This window comes from Thamnophis elegans, chromosome 1, assembly GCF_009769535.1.
Source record: "Thamnophis elegans isolate rThaEle1 chromosome 1, rThaEle1.pri, whole genome shotgun sequence".
Lineage (NCBI taxonomy): Eukaryota > Metazoa > Chordata > Lepidosauria > Squamata > Colubridae > Thamnophis > Thamnophis elegans.
The window spans coordinates 3,311,232-3,328,083 of NC_045541.1; the positions used below are offsets into that span (position 1 = coordinate 3,311,232).

The 16,852-nt window shown below is 40.4% G+C and overlaps 1 protein-coding gene across 1 annotated transcript in view; it reads right to left on the reverse strand.

Annotated features, from left to right (window-relative positions):
* Nucleotides 1–16,852, reverse strand: part of MAP2 (microtubule associated protein 2) — a 107,203-nt gene that overhangs the window by 35,081 nt on the left and 55,270 nt on the right. Inside the window, exons 6-10 of the mRNA XM_032233930.1 lie at nucleotides 16,187–16,757; nucleotides 15,779–15,985; nucleotides 14,801–14,935; nucleotides 7,413–7,474; nucleotides 1,584–1,734 (exon numbers count right to left, since the gene is read on the reverse strand). Of these exons, the coding sequence (XP_032089821.1) occupies nucleotides 1,584–1,734; nucleotides 7,413–7,474; nucleotides 14,801–14,935; nucleotides 15,779–15,985; nucleotides 16,187–16,757 (1,126 nt within the window). The remainder of the gene's footprint in view (nucleotides 1–1,583; nucleotides 1,735–7,412; nucleotides 7,475–14,800; nucleotides 14,936–15,778; nucleotides 15,986–16,186; nucleotides 16,758–16,852) is intronic.

The window sequence follows — 16,852 nt, forward strand, 5'->3', positions numbered from 1 at the left end:
ATTCAATAGCCCTGCCTGTACCTTTAAATTAAGATTATGCTTAAAATTTAGAATGTCTTCATAAATTGGGAATTTTTTCCCCTAAATCAAAAACACTAGATACAGTATTTTTCAGAGTATAAGATGCACTCACCAACTAAAAGAGGATGAAAATTTGGGTGCATCTTATACACCAAATGTAGCCCCATCCACCTCCACTAGAGGCCAAAAAAACAGGAGGCATGGAGGCAGCAATGGTCTGTGGCAATCCCTGCAGCCTGGAACAGCTGATTGGGGGTATTCCAATAGTCCAATCCACCCACCAATCAGCTGTGCTGAATCAGGCTGCAATAAATGCTAAAGCTGACCTGGCAGGTCAGAGTTTGTAGCAGCAATCACATTCAGAAAGCACACACAAGTAACTCATTCAGCAGGATTCAAAATAATAATAATATACAATAAAATACCAAAAGCAGGTTTTCTAAGGTTGCAGTAAATACAAGCCAAACACAAGCAGTTACACTTTCAGTTCTCAGCTAAGCCAGGCTCCTTCCTGTCTCCTTGTTGCTCACACAGTAAATACTGTTTCAGTCCAAATAGCCCTCATTGGCTGACTTAGTTGCTATGCCTATTCATTAGCTGACCTTGTTACCATGTGTTCCAAGTCATGAACTCTCTCACACACTGACAGGAAGCTAACCAGCTGAATACCATGGATGCTGGTAGGCAGAGGCAGAATTTTTTTCCTTCTCATTTTCCTCCCCCAAAACTAAGGTGCGTCTTATACTCTGGAGCATCTTATACTCCAAAAAATATGGTATTACAAAATGCAAAGCATTCTTTTGCATATATTTTAAAAAATCTGCTATCAAATATTTCAAGGAACTGATATAAACTATAAAAATAGACACTTAAGATATGTCCAAGAAGTACCATTTTTTTCTGCTAAACTTTTCTCTTTTCCTAAAAACAGATTTTTAAAAAGTATCCAATTACACAAAACCCATATCTTATAATATACCTAGAACTTTTTATCTGATCTTCTTATCTGGTAGTATATAACACATGCCTCTTACAATAGAAATACAAGTGAGCAGAAACTGGTTAATGTCTAATTTAGATATCATCTCTGGTCTAAAACCTATTTTTTCAACATGGCAGTATGGCCACCAATGCATCCAGAAAAAATTCTTTTGAAACCAGAGAGACTCTATATTTCATCCCATCTCGTCTCATCTCATCAGATTCTTTTAGTTTAAAAATAAATAAATGGGAGATTAGCATATAGTTAAGTGCCATTTTAGTGCATTTTTTTAAATTTCCAGATACATTTCTAGGTCTTGTATAGACTCTAGGTGTCTAAACAGAAAGAAAAGATTGCATCTTATAAGGTTACAGGGAATAGTGCTCTAGAACTGTACTAGTTTGCCTTCTGATAAATGGGGACTTTTGAGGCTGTCTGGTCTCATTGAAACATAATTGTTGTAAGATTATTCATAAGATGCTTTCAAAATTTCAAAAATGTCCACTAAGTCAAAACAGATTAGAGAACCCTGAGCTTGCACCTCCAATTTTTACTCTGAATTATAGGGCAAGAGACATACTTGTAGTTCGTCGTATGGATGAGATGGTGGTGTTCAGGGAGAAAGAATTTTCATCTCGTTCTCTGTCTGCTGAGATACCTCTTCGGGCGGGTAAAATGGAAGAAGGTCTTGGTAAAGAGGAGCGCTTTTCAGGACTCTTGGTTATTCCATCCTAATGCAAAAATAAAAATAAAAATTAGGAAGCATTTTGGTTTTAAACATGTATTGGTATATTCAGCTCCAACCTAACTTTGTTTGCATTCAAGCAATTAAAGGGAAAGCAACACTACAGTAGTATAGTACAGAAGCTGTTGAGGAAAAAGGGTAGACTCCAAGGTTGAGGTCAGAAAGTTGACTTAATTTGGCGATGATTGCATCAGGTATAGCCTTATTTTATTTGCATTTAAGGTCAAAAAAGAAAGTTTGGGTCTCTGCTGTGAACATACATCCATAGATCCATACACAGATGTACATTCTGGAGCTAAATAGAACAATCATTCACTCAGTACCTGGAAACGGGCAGAGTGACTTCTCGACATAAAAACATTACTTGGAAAAACCAGAGTTCTTAGGCAAGGGTTCTTCTACTGCAGCAAATGGCCTAAACCTACTACAAGTAGTTCTCGATTTATGATCACAATGGTGTCCAGGATGTTGGTCGTAAGTCATTGTGTTTGTTGAGGAAGACACACATGTGGCTGCCTTGCTCAGCAACCACAATCCCAGCTCTTCCCATTGTGGTGAATAAGCAACCCCCAGGTCATTAAATGATCTACTGGCATGTGGAAATCTGCTGCAGGTCAGAAGGCTTTGGCTGGCTAGGCTCAATGTCATCATGCAGGCTTCCAGCCTCTTCACGCATTCCCAGAAGCATTAACCAGCTAGGCTCAGTGGCGTGCAGACCTCTGCTTTCCCCCCACATGCCTGAGTCTTCTAGTAACCGTCAGGTTTCTGCATGCCAATGGGCCTAGGCAGCTGAGGTCTCCCTGCCCATGCCCATGCTGAGGGAAAGGGCCAGAGGTTGGTTCCTACCAGTTCACACCTATTCGGTAGAACCGGTTCATCAAATCTACCGAACCGGTTAGAAGAGGTTCCACCAGTGGACCCGGAAAGCAGGCCACACCTACAGAAGAGGTTCCAAATTTTTTTGAAACCCACCACTGGTCCTTGGATATGATTATTCTACACTATCATGCTCATGTTTATAAAACTCAGTGCCTCTGTGGAAGGTAAGGATGACTACTGCGTTTGTGGTGCAATCAGAACATTGCGTGTGTTGAAGTTGTTTTAACGCAAACCAAAGACGCCTTTTCAAAAACAAGTTTACATCCTATTCTTATGCATGCCAGTGCTGTGTGTGAGGTAATTTAAGGTGGTTCTGACAAGTGTCGTCGGTATCTTCATATCCGGTCACATGGGCGGCAAGCCACTCCCATCTGGTCACATGGGCAGCAAAGCTACTCCCACAAAGGAGGCCACACCCACAGAGTAGGTTCGAACAATTTTTGAAACCCACCACTGGAGAGGGCCGTTGCAGTGTTCCCAAGGGTGGGAAAGTTGCCAAGCGCCTGAATTTTGATCACATGACCATGGGGTGCTACAATGGTTGTTAAGTTGTTAAGGCAGGGATTGTATGTCCCTTCATTCAGCACTGTAATAATTTTGGATGGTTTGCCAAATGAATGTTCATAAGACGACAACTTCCAGTTGTGTGCATCTTACGAAATTTGTAGCCATTGAACAGAATCAAATAATACATTAAGCTTTTTGAGCAAATTTATTTTTATCATCTGTAAATTAAGTTTCAGTACTAGCCATTATCAAGGCAACAAATCCCAGATTCTGGCATCCTATGAAATCACAGCTCAGCTCTATCTCAGTTACGTTATAACCTCACAAGGTTCTACCCCTGGCACTTCTTTGGATTCTGAAATTTGCTTTGCCTGCCAGAATCCTTAAATCAGCCTTTGCATTTCTTCCTGTTTACCTTCTCTCGTGCTGTTTTTCAAAAACAGTTATGGGAATAGTATCATCACCACTGAATTTCCTCATCACTTGTGACCTGTGATGAGGAATGATTAAACTAACTCTCTTTTATAGACTTTATAGGCTAACCAGGAGAAGTGACCCGTTGGAACTGTTGATATCATGAACCAATTTGATTATATTTCTAACTTATATACTGCATTTATTTTTCATTTGGGGAAAAAGGATATCAAGGTGAGATATCCGTATTCGGTAGTGAAGGAGAAAAAAATTAAAGGTGTGGGGATTTATTCTTGTTCTACCTCAACTGCCTTACCTGAGCTGTTTTTGAATAGTCCCTTGGGCCCGTTGAAGAGGGCCACGCAATATAATTGTCTTTACTGCGCAAAACAACTTTTTTAGTGGTGATTAGGGAACAAGCAGAGTTGGGTCTTGGAGGAAGCAATGACTTTGCTCTAACCTTGGAGGCAGGAATCTTTGACAAAGAAGAAGTCTAATTATAGGAAAACAAAAAGAAGAATGTAATGGGAAGACGAACAATGAGACAAACAAAAAAATGTATGGAATATGGAAAACAGATTTCAAATCAGAACCTTAAAGGTAATTATTGTGCTGTATTATTGTTCTTACATTAAAGTAGGCATACCTTAAAATAAAGGGATTTCATTGTTCAAATCATAAGAAGAAGAAGAAGAATATAATGGCTATTTTTCAAAAGTTGGCCTGTTTTTTTTCCTGAAGCTTATTTACATTGTCATTGGCCCATGCTAATATTCTATTTTTCTACTTTTAGTGTTATCATCTTTCCAGGTTTTAAGACTGGAATTTCAGTTATAGTATTCACCAAAGAGTATTAATATCCAAGTTAGGGTTCCTTCGATTACCAGGCACCTCTGAGATAAGGTTTGAGAAATTGTTTATGAATCTAATGTTTAATCCAGTGTTTCTCAACCTTGGCGACTTTAAGTCCTGTGGACTTCAACTCCCAGAATTCCCCAGCCAGCCAGCTGGGGAATTCTGGGAGTTGAAGTCCAGAGGACTTAAAGTCGCCAAGGTTGAGAAACATTGGTTTAATCCTATACATATTTTTTCTCAGAAAAATTCTATGAAGAACATTGAACCCAAGTCTCCCAGCCACAGACCAAGAATTGTAACCATCAGGGACAGCTTCATTTTAGAGAAAGAGCTATTTATTTATTTAAATTTATATGGCTGTGTGGGTTCACACAAAGTGATTCTGCACAGTGTATAATTATTAAAATAAAACAATAAATAACAATGATTAAAACAGACATCCTTAAAGAGATAACCTCCTCTACAGGAAAGAGTAGATTAAGTACAATACTATTTAATCTACTCTCTTTCATTTTAAGATACGTATGCTCAGAGCAGAAAAGGTAATCAGGGGGCAAGCTTGCTACTTGAAATTATCACTTCAAGTAGTGATAGGAATTGAACAGAAGTGTAAGATATTTTTTTATTTACATATGCGAATTACTATTCTTTCACTATCGAATTCTGGAAAGCTGTGGCCTCTAGATAAAAAGGAAAAAGATATTTTCAGTGGGTGAGTAAAGGTATTAAATACAAACATGCAAATATACATGTGCATATTAGATCAAAGGGAAGAGGACAGCCATATGTTTATTCATATCTCTGCACATCCCATGCAAATGAGTGTGGGAGGTATATAGCAATAGCAATAGCAGTTCGACTTATATACTGCGTCATGGGGCTTTCAGCCCTCTCTAAGCGGTTTACAGAGTCAGCATATTGCCCCCAACAACAATCCGGGTCCTCATTTCACCCACCTCGGAAGGATGGAAGGCTGAGTCAACCCTGAGCCGGTGAGATTTGAACAGCCGAGCTGCAGAACTGCAGTCAGCTGAAGTAGCCTGCAGTGCTGCATTTAACCACTGTGCCACCTCGGCTCTTCTATATAATTTTTATAACATCTGGAGTATGGGAGAAGCCAACTCTCTTTTTCTACCTTTCTTTATAGTCTTCTTCTCAATCTGGCTCATTCTGAAGCAGCACTACACAAATGGTAATTATGCCCAGTCCCCCAAAATTATGGCCATTGCAATGCCCTTGCGGCCATGGGATTAAAATTTGGGCAGCCAAGTCACATAATTGCAGGGGTGCTTCAATTCCCTTCACCTATCCCTCATCTGTGTCCCTTTGACTGCCTTGAACTCCATTGGTTCTATTGGTTCGAGCCGAGGTGGCGCAGTGGTTAGGGTGCAGTACTGCAGGCCACTTCAGCTGACTGTTATCTGCAGTTCAGCGGTTCAAATCTCACCGGCTCAAGGTTGACTCAGCCTTCCATCCTTCCGAGGTGGGTGAAATGAGGACCCAGACTGTGGGGGCGATATGCTGACTCTGTAAACCGCTTAGAGAGGGCTGAAAGCCCTATGAAGCGATATATAAGTCTAACTGCTATTGCTATTGCTATTCTACCACTCCCAGGTGCTCTTGGCCATCTTCTTCCTCCCACTGATGAAGAAGTGTGCCCAGTCTGGCCCTTCATGAGTGTGCAGTATGTGCAGCCTTGTCCAAATTATGTCAGCTTTGTCCAAATCATGTGCAGTTTTCTCGTCAGGCTCTGAGAGCCACTTGAAATTTGGACAAGACCACACACTCTGTTTGGAGAATAGGGCAAGTGGTGTCAGATAGAAGGTCTGGTGATTTGGATTTGATAGGCTCCCTTTCCTCGGTTACGCTTTGTCATATCTTAAGACAGTGTTTCTCAACCTTGTCAACTTGAAGGTGTCTGGACTTCAACTCCCAGAATTCCCCAGCCAGCGAATGCTTAATGCCTTGAGAGTCCATGCAGCCAGATGTTCAGTTGCCTTGTAACTCAGGGGCCATGACCAGAGTGTGCTGGTGTTAATTTGCTTCTCTAGCTGATTAGCATTCAGTCCCAGCTTCAGTGATTGGCTGAACTTTGGATAGCAACAGCAATAGCAATAGCAGTTAGACTTATATACCGCTTCATAGGGCTTTCAGCCCTCTCTAAGCGGTTTACAGAGTCAGCATATTGCCCCCCAACAACAATCTGGGTCCTCATTTCACCCACCTCGGAAGGATGGAAGGCTGAGTCAACCTTCAGCCAGTGAGATTTGAACCGCTGAACTGCAGATAACAGTCAGCTGAAGTGGCCTGCAATACTGCACCCTAACCACTGCGCCACCTCGGCTCATAATCCCCACCCCCCCCAGGCAGAGCAGCAGCCACTGGCTTTTAAACACACAGAAAGCAGATGAGATATAGATTCTAATATTTCCTCTTACAAGAATGAATCAGACTGATAGGTTGAAAGTGGGGTCATGACGTTCTCGGAATTGCATCTGATTGACTAGATCAGTGGTAGTCTACCTGGTCCCTACCACCCACTAGTGGGCATTCCAGCTTTCATGGTGGGCGGTAGGGGTTTTGTCCGATACTGAAGCACTTTCCTTTTTTTAAAATTGAATTGAATTTTTTTAAAAATTTCATAGCATTATTTAAAAATTCTCATTAGGTTTTCATAAAATCACCGTTACTGTGGAACCGGTGGGCGGTTAGAAAATTTTACTACTAACAGAGATACAAAAGTGGGCAGTAGGTATAAAAAGGTTGACTACCCCTGGACTAGAACATAAAATAGAAAGCTTAATATCTTGTAACTATCAGTATGCAATTTTTACACAGTACAGCAACATTTTAAGAACCTATAGTCAATTTCAAAGTGAAATGAGTAAAAAAGAAACTATTTGTTTAAAACTGCAAAACAAATGGATTTTAAAGTTATTTATGGTAACAAAACTACCAAATATTCGAAACACACAGACATGTAAAACATATAAAGGCAAATTCACCCACCGAAAGTTTTTCCTTTGCTTGTTTAAACACCCCAGGCATCTGGTTTATTTCACCACCAGCAGCTATCAGGAAATAAGGAGAGAAGGGTTAACATTTTAAAATCATAACTTCAAATTAACCTTTTTAACATTTTCCGTTTAAATTGCCATGCAGTAATTATAATGAACTAATTACTGGCCCAACTTTTGCTAATTAAAAAATAAATTTCAACTGGAAAATTAAAGAATAACACTTCTCAATGTTCTCTAAAAATGTTACCATTAGAGTATTGCAAAGAAAATTACGAGGTTTGGATGATGTGGTATTAGTAGCATTATATTCAAACAATCAGCAATAATTTGAAAGCATGGGCCATCATTTTTTTAAACATATCAGCACCAGTAATATTTGGTCATGACTTAAAACCACTTCCTGTGTGTATGTACTACATCTTGTAGGAATAATATTACAAAGGAGGGCGAGACTGAATATAAAAATAAAAAAAGAGAACACCAAAATGATGGCTTTTATTTCCACTGTGTTATCTGTTATTTAAATGGCTTGTACATAAATCAATTTACAAACATAAACAAAAACCGTAGCTAAAGAAATAGTGAATAAATAAATAGACCAACTGTTATATTCCATTCTTTTGGTTAGCAGCACGGGATGTGGAATTTGTACATATAGGAAAATCCCTGCATGTAAGTTCAGCCTACTCCTCTGTAGTTGAAAAGGACAATGTGGGCATGATTCAATGTTGTGGCCCAACAGGAGCCGTTGGAGCTGCCACCAGACTCCGACAGCGAGGGGCCCTATGAGTCGGCTTTGGAGGATGTGGAGGACCCTGGACAGGGTGCAGAGAGGCTGGTTGGCCACCAGGAGGCGCCTGAGCCTTGGACCAGTGGGGAGGAGACAAGGGAGAGTGAGCCAGACGCCAGTAGTGAGTTGTTCCTGGATGCACGCCATCGAAGAGCTAATAGGCATCAGGAACACTTGCGCAGTTACAGGAGGTGATTGCACTCAGCTGGTGGTCATTAGGCTCCTCTCCAGACTATAAAAGGGCTACTTGTGCACACGGCCCTCTTTGCAGAAGTCAACACAGGATCCAATGTCGGAGAATATTGTTAGAAGCTTGGCAGGCTGGATTGCTGCCACGGCTTATCTGTGCCGGATTGCTGCCCAAGCTTGTCTGTGCCGGTTTGCTGCCAAGGACCTGTCTGTCTCTTAATTAAATGCCATAACTTATCTTTGGCTCGGAGTGTGCTTGGGTGTGGAACGAGGGGGGTCAGAACATTCAACATGCAAGACGTGAAGTGTAACATCCCTCACTGAACAGTTTCCAAACTTCTTACTCTGAGCTGGGGGAGGGGGCCTGGGAAATGCTTCTATAATTTCTGATTCCATGTATGTTTCCCATGGTGTCCAGGTGAGTGAAAGATAATAGTCCTGAGATCTGAGATCTTCATCATCATCAAAGGGAAGGTTGGGAAGAGATTCAAGAAGATACAGAGGAGCAGCATGCATGCATCCCCTCCTCACCCCTTCAATCATCTTGTGTGCAGTCTGAATACCTGTGCCTAGCTTGACGCATCCTATTGTATTAATCATCATCCGTTCATTGCTTGCAGTCAAATTCAAAGAACACAACTGCAGCAGAGAGCATGGTTTGCAACAAAGGTGTTTTAGAGATCTGATGGAGTTCCTTACACATGGAATTATTTCCAAGGCCCAGGATGTCCAAACATTCCATGGTTTGCAAGGAAGTATCTATTATCGGTTTGGCTACATTATTATCGACTTAAACCCTTAAGTAACATTTAAAAAGTATTGGTAAATATATAAAAATAAAATAGTGTAGTTGTCAGTATTTGCAGGATATATTCATTACAAGCTGCTTGCATAATATTTTCTGTTTTACCACTGGTCTCATCTACCCACCTAACGCATCCTTCCACGTAATAGATGCACCTGATTGAATCATGTATCAGTGGTCCAAAGCTATGAAACAATGGGGGAATGCCTTTACTGGTGACTCACCTGAAAGCATAACAATTCTTCCATCTGAACAATAAACCTGGATCATGGCTTCACCCTGTCCCTTGGAGTTCGATTAACAGTTTAATCATGCAAGAAACATGTTTAATTCTGGGACACACACCATGAAATTTAACATGAGGAAGACAACCTTAATACATGTTTGTCCCAGTTCAAAGCCTAAGCTGCTACTTCTGGTTGTCCTATGATATGGATGTTGTGATGTCACAAAGGAAACACAGCCTTACTTTTTCAACCAATCAAAAGCCGCAGTACAAATTTAGATAAGGTTCAGATGATCGCATTTATATTACTGTATTACAATGATTTATTAAAGTCAAGGTGGTTTTTTCAAAGTATGCCCTTTTTTGTGTGCATAAAAAATGATAAAAAGAAGGAAGTACTGCATGTGTATTTGCATGAAGTAGTCTTATTCAAAATGTAAGTTTTACCATTACTCTATCTATCTATCTATCTAATCTAATCTAATCTAATCTAATCTAATCTATCTATCTATCTATCTATCTATCTATCTATCTATCTATATCTCTATATCTCTATATCTCTATATCTCTATCTCTATCTATCTATCTATCTATCTAATCTAATCTAATCTAATCTATCTATCTATCTCTATCTATCTATCTATCTATCTATCTATCTATCTATCTATCTATCTATCTAACTATATATATATATATATATATATATATATATATATATATATATATATATATATACACATACATACATACATACATACATACATACATACATACATACATATATATATATATATTCATATATATAGTTTACTCTGCTAGAAAGATGATTCGTTGATTCAATGGGAAAGATTTCCATCTTATAATGCCTGAAATTGCAGCTACAGAAATAAAACTTCCTTAGGAAGCTTTTGAATGTGTAATTAATAGAACTGGCAAATATGGAATACGTTTCATATAAAACTGAAAATATTTTGAAGGGTTTTGGATTTGCAAATTAATTCACTCTTCAAAGTAAATTTGAAGATACACAATTTGAAACTTGGCTTTTGGAAAATAAATACCGTATCAACTCTTGCTTTAATAGTACACTCATGTTTGGCCTAATTCACAAATGTCAAACTTCCATGAAAGAAAAAAAAACCTATTGATCAGTAGCAGATTCTTCTAGTTTCCCTGAACCTCCATCCCTGGTCTCCTTACAGTTTTCCCACCTTATGGGAAATCCTTTGTGAGCATAAGCTAGAAATCTCTTATTGTGTTGGAACTATGGCTAACTCAACTTTAGTCGGAACATGCCAGGATCTGAACCATTTTCCTGAGTTCAGTTACAGTAGGTTTGGTTTGGTTTATTAGATTTATATGCCGCCCTTCTCCCAAGGACTCAGGGCGGCATACAACATTAAAAGAAACACATAATACAAAAGTTAAAAAAAATTAAATAGAATATCCCAAACAAACCCAATTAGAATTGACAATAACATTTTTTTTAATTCGAATTAAAATTAACAATGATCAATAATTTATTTTGTTTTGTTCAGGCCAGGCTGGCTTGCTGGAAAAGCCAACTTTTTAGGGCACGTCGGAAGGACCGGAGGTCGGGGATTATACGAAGCTCCAGGGGCAGCTCATTCCAGAGGGAAGGCACTCCCACAGAGAAGGCTCTCCCCCTGGGGTTCTCTAGCCGACACTGTCTGGCCAACGGCACCCTGAGAAGGCCAACTCTGTGGGATCACACTGGATGGTGGGAGGCTACCGGTGGCAGTAGGTGGTCTCGCAGATATCCTGGGCCTAAGCCATGGAGCGCTTTAAAGGTCATATTTAGTACCTTGAATCGCACCTGGAAGACAACCGGCAACCAGTGCAGGCCGCCTAAAAGGGGTGTAACATGGGAGCACCTAGGTGCCCCCATGATAACCCGCGCAGCCACATTCTGGACCAGCTGAAGCCTCCGGGTGCTCTTCAAGGGCAGCCCCATGTAGAGAGCGTTACAGTAGTCCAGGTGAAAGGATGAGGGCATGAGTGACTGTGCACAGAGCATCCTGATCCAGGAAGGGGCACAAATGACGTACCAGGCGAACCTGGTAAAAGCCCCCCCTGGTCACGGCCATCAGGTGTTCTTCTAAACTAAGCTGCATATCCAGGAGGACTCCCAGATTGCTGGCCCTCTCTGAGGGGGCTAGAATTTCTCCCCCTATCATCAAAGATGGAACAAGATGCACAAATTGGAATGACGGAAACCACAGCCACTCAGTCTTGGAGGGATTGATCTTGAGCCTGTTCCTCCCCATCCAGATCCACACAGCCTCCAGGCATCGGGACATCACGTCGAGGGCATCGTTTGGGTGGTTTGGGGTAGAGATGAAAAGTTGGGTATCATCAGCATATTGATGATACCGTACCCCAAAACAACGGATGATCTCACCCAGTGGTTTCATATATATGTTGAACAGGAGGGGTGAGAGAACCGACCCCTGGGGCACCCCACAAGTGAAGCGCCTCGGGGTTGATCCTTGCCCTCCAGTCAACACAAACTGCGACTGATCCGACAGGTAGGAGGAGAACCACTGTAAAACAGTGCCCCCCACTCCCAACCCCCCGAGTCATCGCAGTAGGATACCATGGTCGATGGTATCGAAAGCCGCTGAGAGGTCTAATAGGACCAGGACAGAGAAGCAGCCCCTGTCCTGGGCCTGACAGAGATCATCGACCAATGCGACGAATGCCGTCTCCGTGCTGTATCCGGGCCTGAAACCCGACTGAAACAGATCCAGGTAGACAGCTTCATCCAGGAACTGGGGAAGCTGATGTGCTACCGCACTCTCAACAACCTTCACTACAAAGCGAAGGTTGGAGATCGGATGATAGTTGACTAAAGAAGCTGGGTCCAGGGAAGGCTTCTTAAAGAGGGGCCTCACCATCACCTCCTTCAAGGCAGTGGGAAAGAACCCCTCTCTCAACGAAGCGTTGGTAATCGCCTGGAGCCAGCCTCGTGTCACCTCCCGGGAAGCCGAGACTAACCAAGAGGGACAGGGGTCCAGCACACAAGTGGCAGCACTGAGTCTCCCCATAATCCTATCCATGCCCTTGGGGGTCACAGGGTCAAACTCATCCCAGATGGTCTCCACCAGATTCATCCCCGTCGACTCGCCCGAATCTACCCAGTCAGAGTCCAATCCTGGACTCTGTAAATGAGTCAGTCAGCCAGTCAGAGTCCAATCCTGGACTCAGCTGATGGTCATTAGGTTTCTCTCCAGACTATAAAAAAGACTGCTTGTGCCACGCCCTTCTTGCAGAAGTCAACACTTTGACTAAAGAGAAACTAACTTGGCAGGCTGCATTGCTGCCAGAGTTTGTCTGAATTGCTGCCAAGGTTTGTCGGACTTGGTGCCAAGGTCCTTATCTGTTTGTTTACTTGGCTTTCAGCCACAGAGAGTCTGGTCTTGCTATTAAAGGGCATTCTCATTAAGCGTGTTTCAGCTTTCATTACTGAACGGAGGAGGGGGGTCAGAACAGAAACCTATGGGCCTTACACCAAAGTAGAAAAAAAGGCACATTCATTGCCCACTACCATCTTCTTTAAAGACAACAAGACAATGAAAAGGACTTTTAAAGAAAAAGGAGTCTTCTTTTGTTTTTACATAGGGAGCCAGGATGCTTCTCATAGAGCAGCATTCCCCAACCTTTCCGGGTTGATGAGCTGGCATGGGAGTGGGGGAAGGTTTTGTGCCGGGGCAGGCAGGCAGGCAGGCAGGCAGGCAGGCAGATGTGTGCACAGCTTAATTTGTGTGAGGGATGGGCTGTGAGTGCCAGCTGTGAGTGGGGCTGCGAGTGCACCGGCCTACCACTCACATGGCCCAGTTGCAAATAGGTAAATGGGGACTACTATCATAGAGAACTTCTTGGAAGTTTGAAGAAAGATGCAATTTTTTTTTAAAAAAAATTAGGTTTGCCTGTTTAACCTATCATGATTTCAGGTTTATTTTATCAATAGTTTTAAGAAAATATGCAACCCAAATAGAACCCCAAGAGTCAAGGCCTACAGTAATGGGAATCCAGACATTGCCATTTAGGTATCTGAATTATATATAATGTACTATCAACCTTTTCAATCAAGAGAAATATGCATTAGTCACAAAAAGTTCTGCAATGCAATAGATGATAATATATGGTTGAGTTGTACAGAAGGCCCCGTAAGGACAAATGTGTACTGCAATTTTATAAAATATAGCTTTTTGTCAATAAAGGTAACGAGGAACCTCTCTGGCTTTAAATTACTACTTAGCATTAGATTGGAGATGCATGGATATAATATGTTAACAAGTTTCTTTTCATCTATCAATTATGGATTGGCACTTCAGTTTTATAACCTTATATCCACAGAAACACTAGAGGAGAAATATTTTGGAATTGTCAGGAAAAATATTTTTCTGGAATTAGTAACATTATCTCATGTGCACTGTGATTCTGTATATTAAATAAAGATATCAAGGATAGCATTCGGTTATTTCTCCTTTGATTGCAATAAAAAGCATACATGACCAAATATGTAATTCTAAGATGCATATTTCAATCAATTTTTGCATGGTAACCCAATTAACAATTATTGACAAGAGTGCAAATCTGTCCTGAAAAGGATTAGCACAAACGTTGCTCCTTGTGAATTATTTATATTAATCTCTTCAACTCCAAAAGCTTCTATCTTCTAAATAACTACAGATGTATAATAAGCTGCAAATAGTCCCTCATTTCCTTTTCCATTATTTTCTTCGTTTTTCACTGTCAGCAAATATTCGTATTCAGGAAAGTTTTCTGTTCAAAAATAGCTGTTTGCTTCAGATTCTGCGTTTTAATACACAACAATTTTAGCAAACAAATCAGCCATCAGTTTAAAAGAGTTACGGTACACAATATAAATACAAAGTGGAATAACGTTGCAATTATTATTATGCATGAGAAGAAAAACAGTAAAAGAATAAAGGAAATAAAATGTAAAACATGGTTCAAAGCCATTTGCACTTTCCCACCAGAACAGAGCAAAAATGAAAAACAGAACAAAGCGAAATAGAGAGATTTATACAACACTGTTATCAACAATAAACAGCTACAGAACTTGGGAATTCCAAGCATGATAAAGCGTTCATGATTATGGCCTCCGAATAATAATAAATGAAAAGAGTGTGATACAAAAAAAAGCAGTATCATTCATGAGAGCTGAAAAACTCTTAAGAGAGGAAAAAAATCGAAATCAAAATCAGAGCAGCCAATAGAGCAATGAGACTACAAATAATAATAATAATAATAATAATGAGAATAGTTAATGTCTATGTTTGCCAGCCACATTGCATAAATTCAAGACAGCACAGTCACCTGTCTGCTTCCGCTTAACACAGGAGTGATGAGTTGGTCTAGTGTGTTTGATAGCAGGTTTTAAAATGATTTTCCTGGAGGGAGAGTGAGCCTGAACTTCAGCTTTTTTAGAAAGTTCAGCTTTCTTATACACAGCTATAGACAAGAAAACAAGAGCATACAATCAGAAATAAAAAAATTGTTAAGTAGAAATATATTTCAACAAATCAACATATTGGCTGCTGGCGCCAACTTAGCCATTTAACTCTGACTTGAGTGTATACCAATGCCCACATGATCTATATTTAAGGTATTACAGCTTTCACCAATTCTTTCATTCTATCAAATACACGTCCCTTCCAAAATTATACAACCTGACTGAAAATGTATGTATTATTTATTTAATAGGGTGGGAAAGCAAACTCTTTCTATTCCAATCTGTAACCCCTGTGTCATTCTGATCCATTCCCAGAGAGCCTCAGTGCTGGGCAACGTATGAAGCTATGGAAAGAAAGGAGAACCAATGTACATTAAGTACAAAGAGATCTTTGTGAGACATTCAGTTTTGAAGGCTCTCAAGCTAGCTGTGATCTGACTGGTTTGATTCAGAGAGTTGGACGTTTACCTTGATTCAAATTAAATGAAGCCTTCTACTACTGACAATTCTTTCTCTCTCTCCCTCTTTTAGTAAAGATTAGAATTGAGTACTCACGTGGAAGCCGTGATAAGTAATGAGGTAGGAATACCGCTACGTGGATACTTAGTACCAATATTATTAGGGTAGATAACATGATGCTGACAATATTGATGAATCTTAGAAGATGAAATTTCTATTTGTATGTTTATTTGCTGTTACCACCAGCATGAAAGTGAAGCGATGGAAGAAGTATGGATCATATGTCATACTGTTAGCACAAATGTATGTCCTTAATGAAAACGTATACAGATGAGCCACCCACGGTACAGCATAAAAGGAAAAAGAGCAAGTATTATATAAACCTTTTTTCCTTCTCACTTCATCTCTGGAGACTGTGCTAGGTTCCTTTTTAGCTATTTTCCTTTCAGGAGTAGAAATCCTGCCTCGCCCAGTTTTTAAAGGTTTTTCTTTTTTATGTTTATCAAGAGATGGTCTCCGCAATTCTCTCTCTGATTTCTCCTCTTTAGGAACAGTCTCTAACTGTTCTGTCATGATGCTCCTATCATCATCTGCAGGATCAGAGTAAATTATAACAAAAACAGGATTAGTTATTTGTACTTCGCTGGGATATATACTCTTTTAAACAATTTGGTTGATTCATGCTAGTATTATTTTTATAACATTCATGACTGCGCCGTCATTGATTATTTTTAATTATTAAGATAGCATATTGACAGCAAAATGAATGAAAGAAAAAGCATAAGGCACACCTTGTGTATCCACCCATATGCTGTCGGTATCCAGGACGGAGTCATCAATTGTTGTTTCATCTTTATAATCGTCATATGTTTCTGTCTTGTAATCAGTTGCTGGGATTTCTTCCTGTTCAGCTGAGCCCGGAGGTTCCAAAGACTTTTCTTCTGAGTCTGCTTCAACATGAGCAATAACTTCTGCCTCCATATCCAGCTCTTCAGTACAGGGACCTTCTCCGCCTGTTTCAGGCTGTGCTGTTTCAGCAAAGCGAACACTGTGGGAATTGGCTTCTCCTTCATCAATGGTTGTCTGTACAATTGTAATGAAATCATCCTCAACCGTAACAACAGATTCTATTACTCCTTTGAGCTCAGGTATCTCCACAGGGATAGCCTTACATACTTCTTCACTGGGGCTCTCCAAGTCCTCGTCTTTACTCGTTTGCTTACTGGTTTCCTCTTCTTTCTCTTTTTCCTCTTCTTGTCCTTCTGCTTGCTTGATCTCTTCCTCTTCTTCTTCTTTAGCCTTTTCTTCATATTCGTCTTTCTCAATCTCTACTTCAGGTTCTTTCACATGCTTGGCGTCTTCCTGCTGTTCTACATTTTTAATCTCTTTTTCATGTTCTTCCCTGTATTTGATTTCCTCTTTTGTGTGTTTTACTTCTTCCTCTTGTTCTTCCGTTT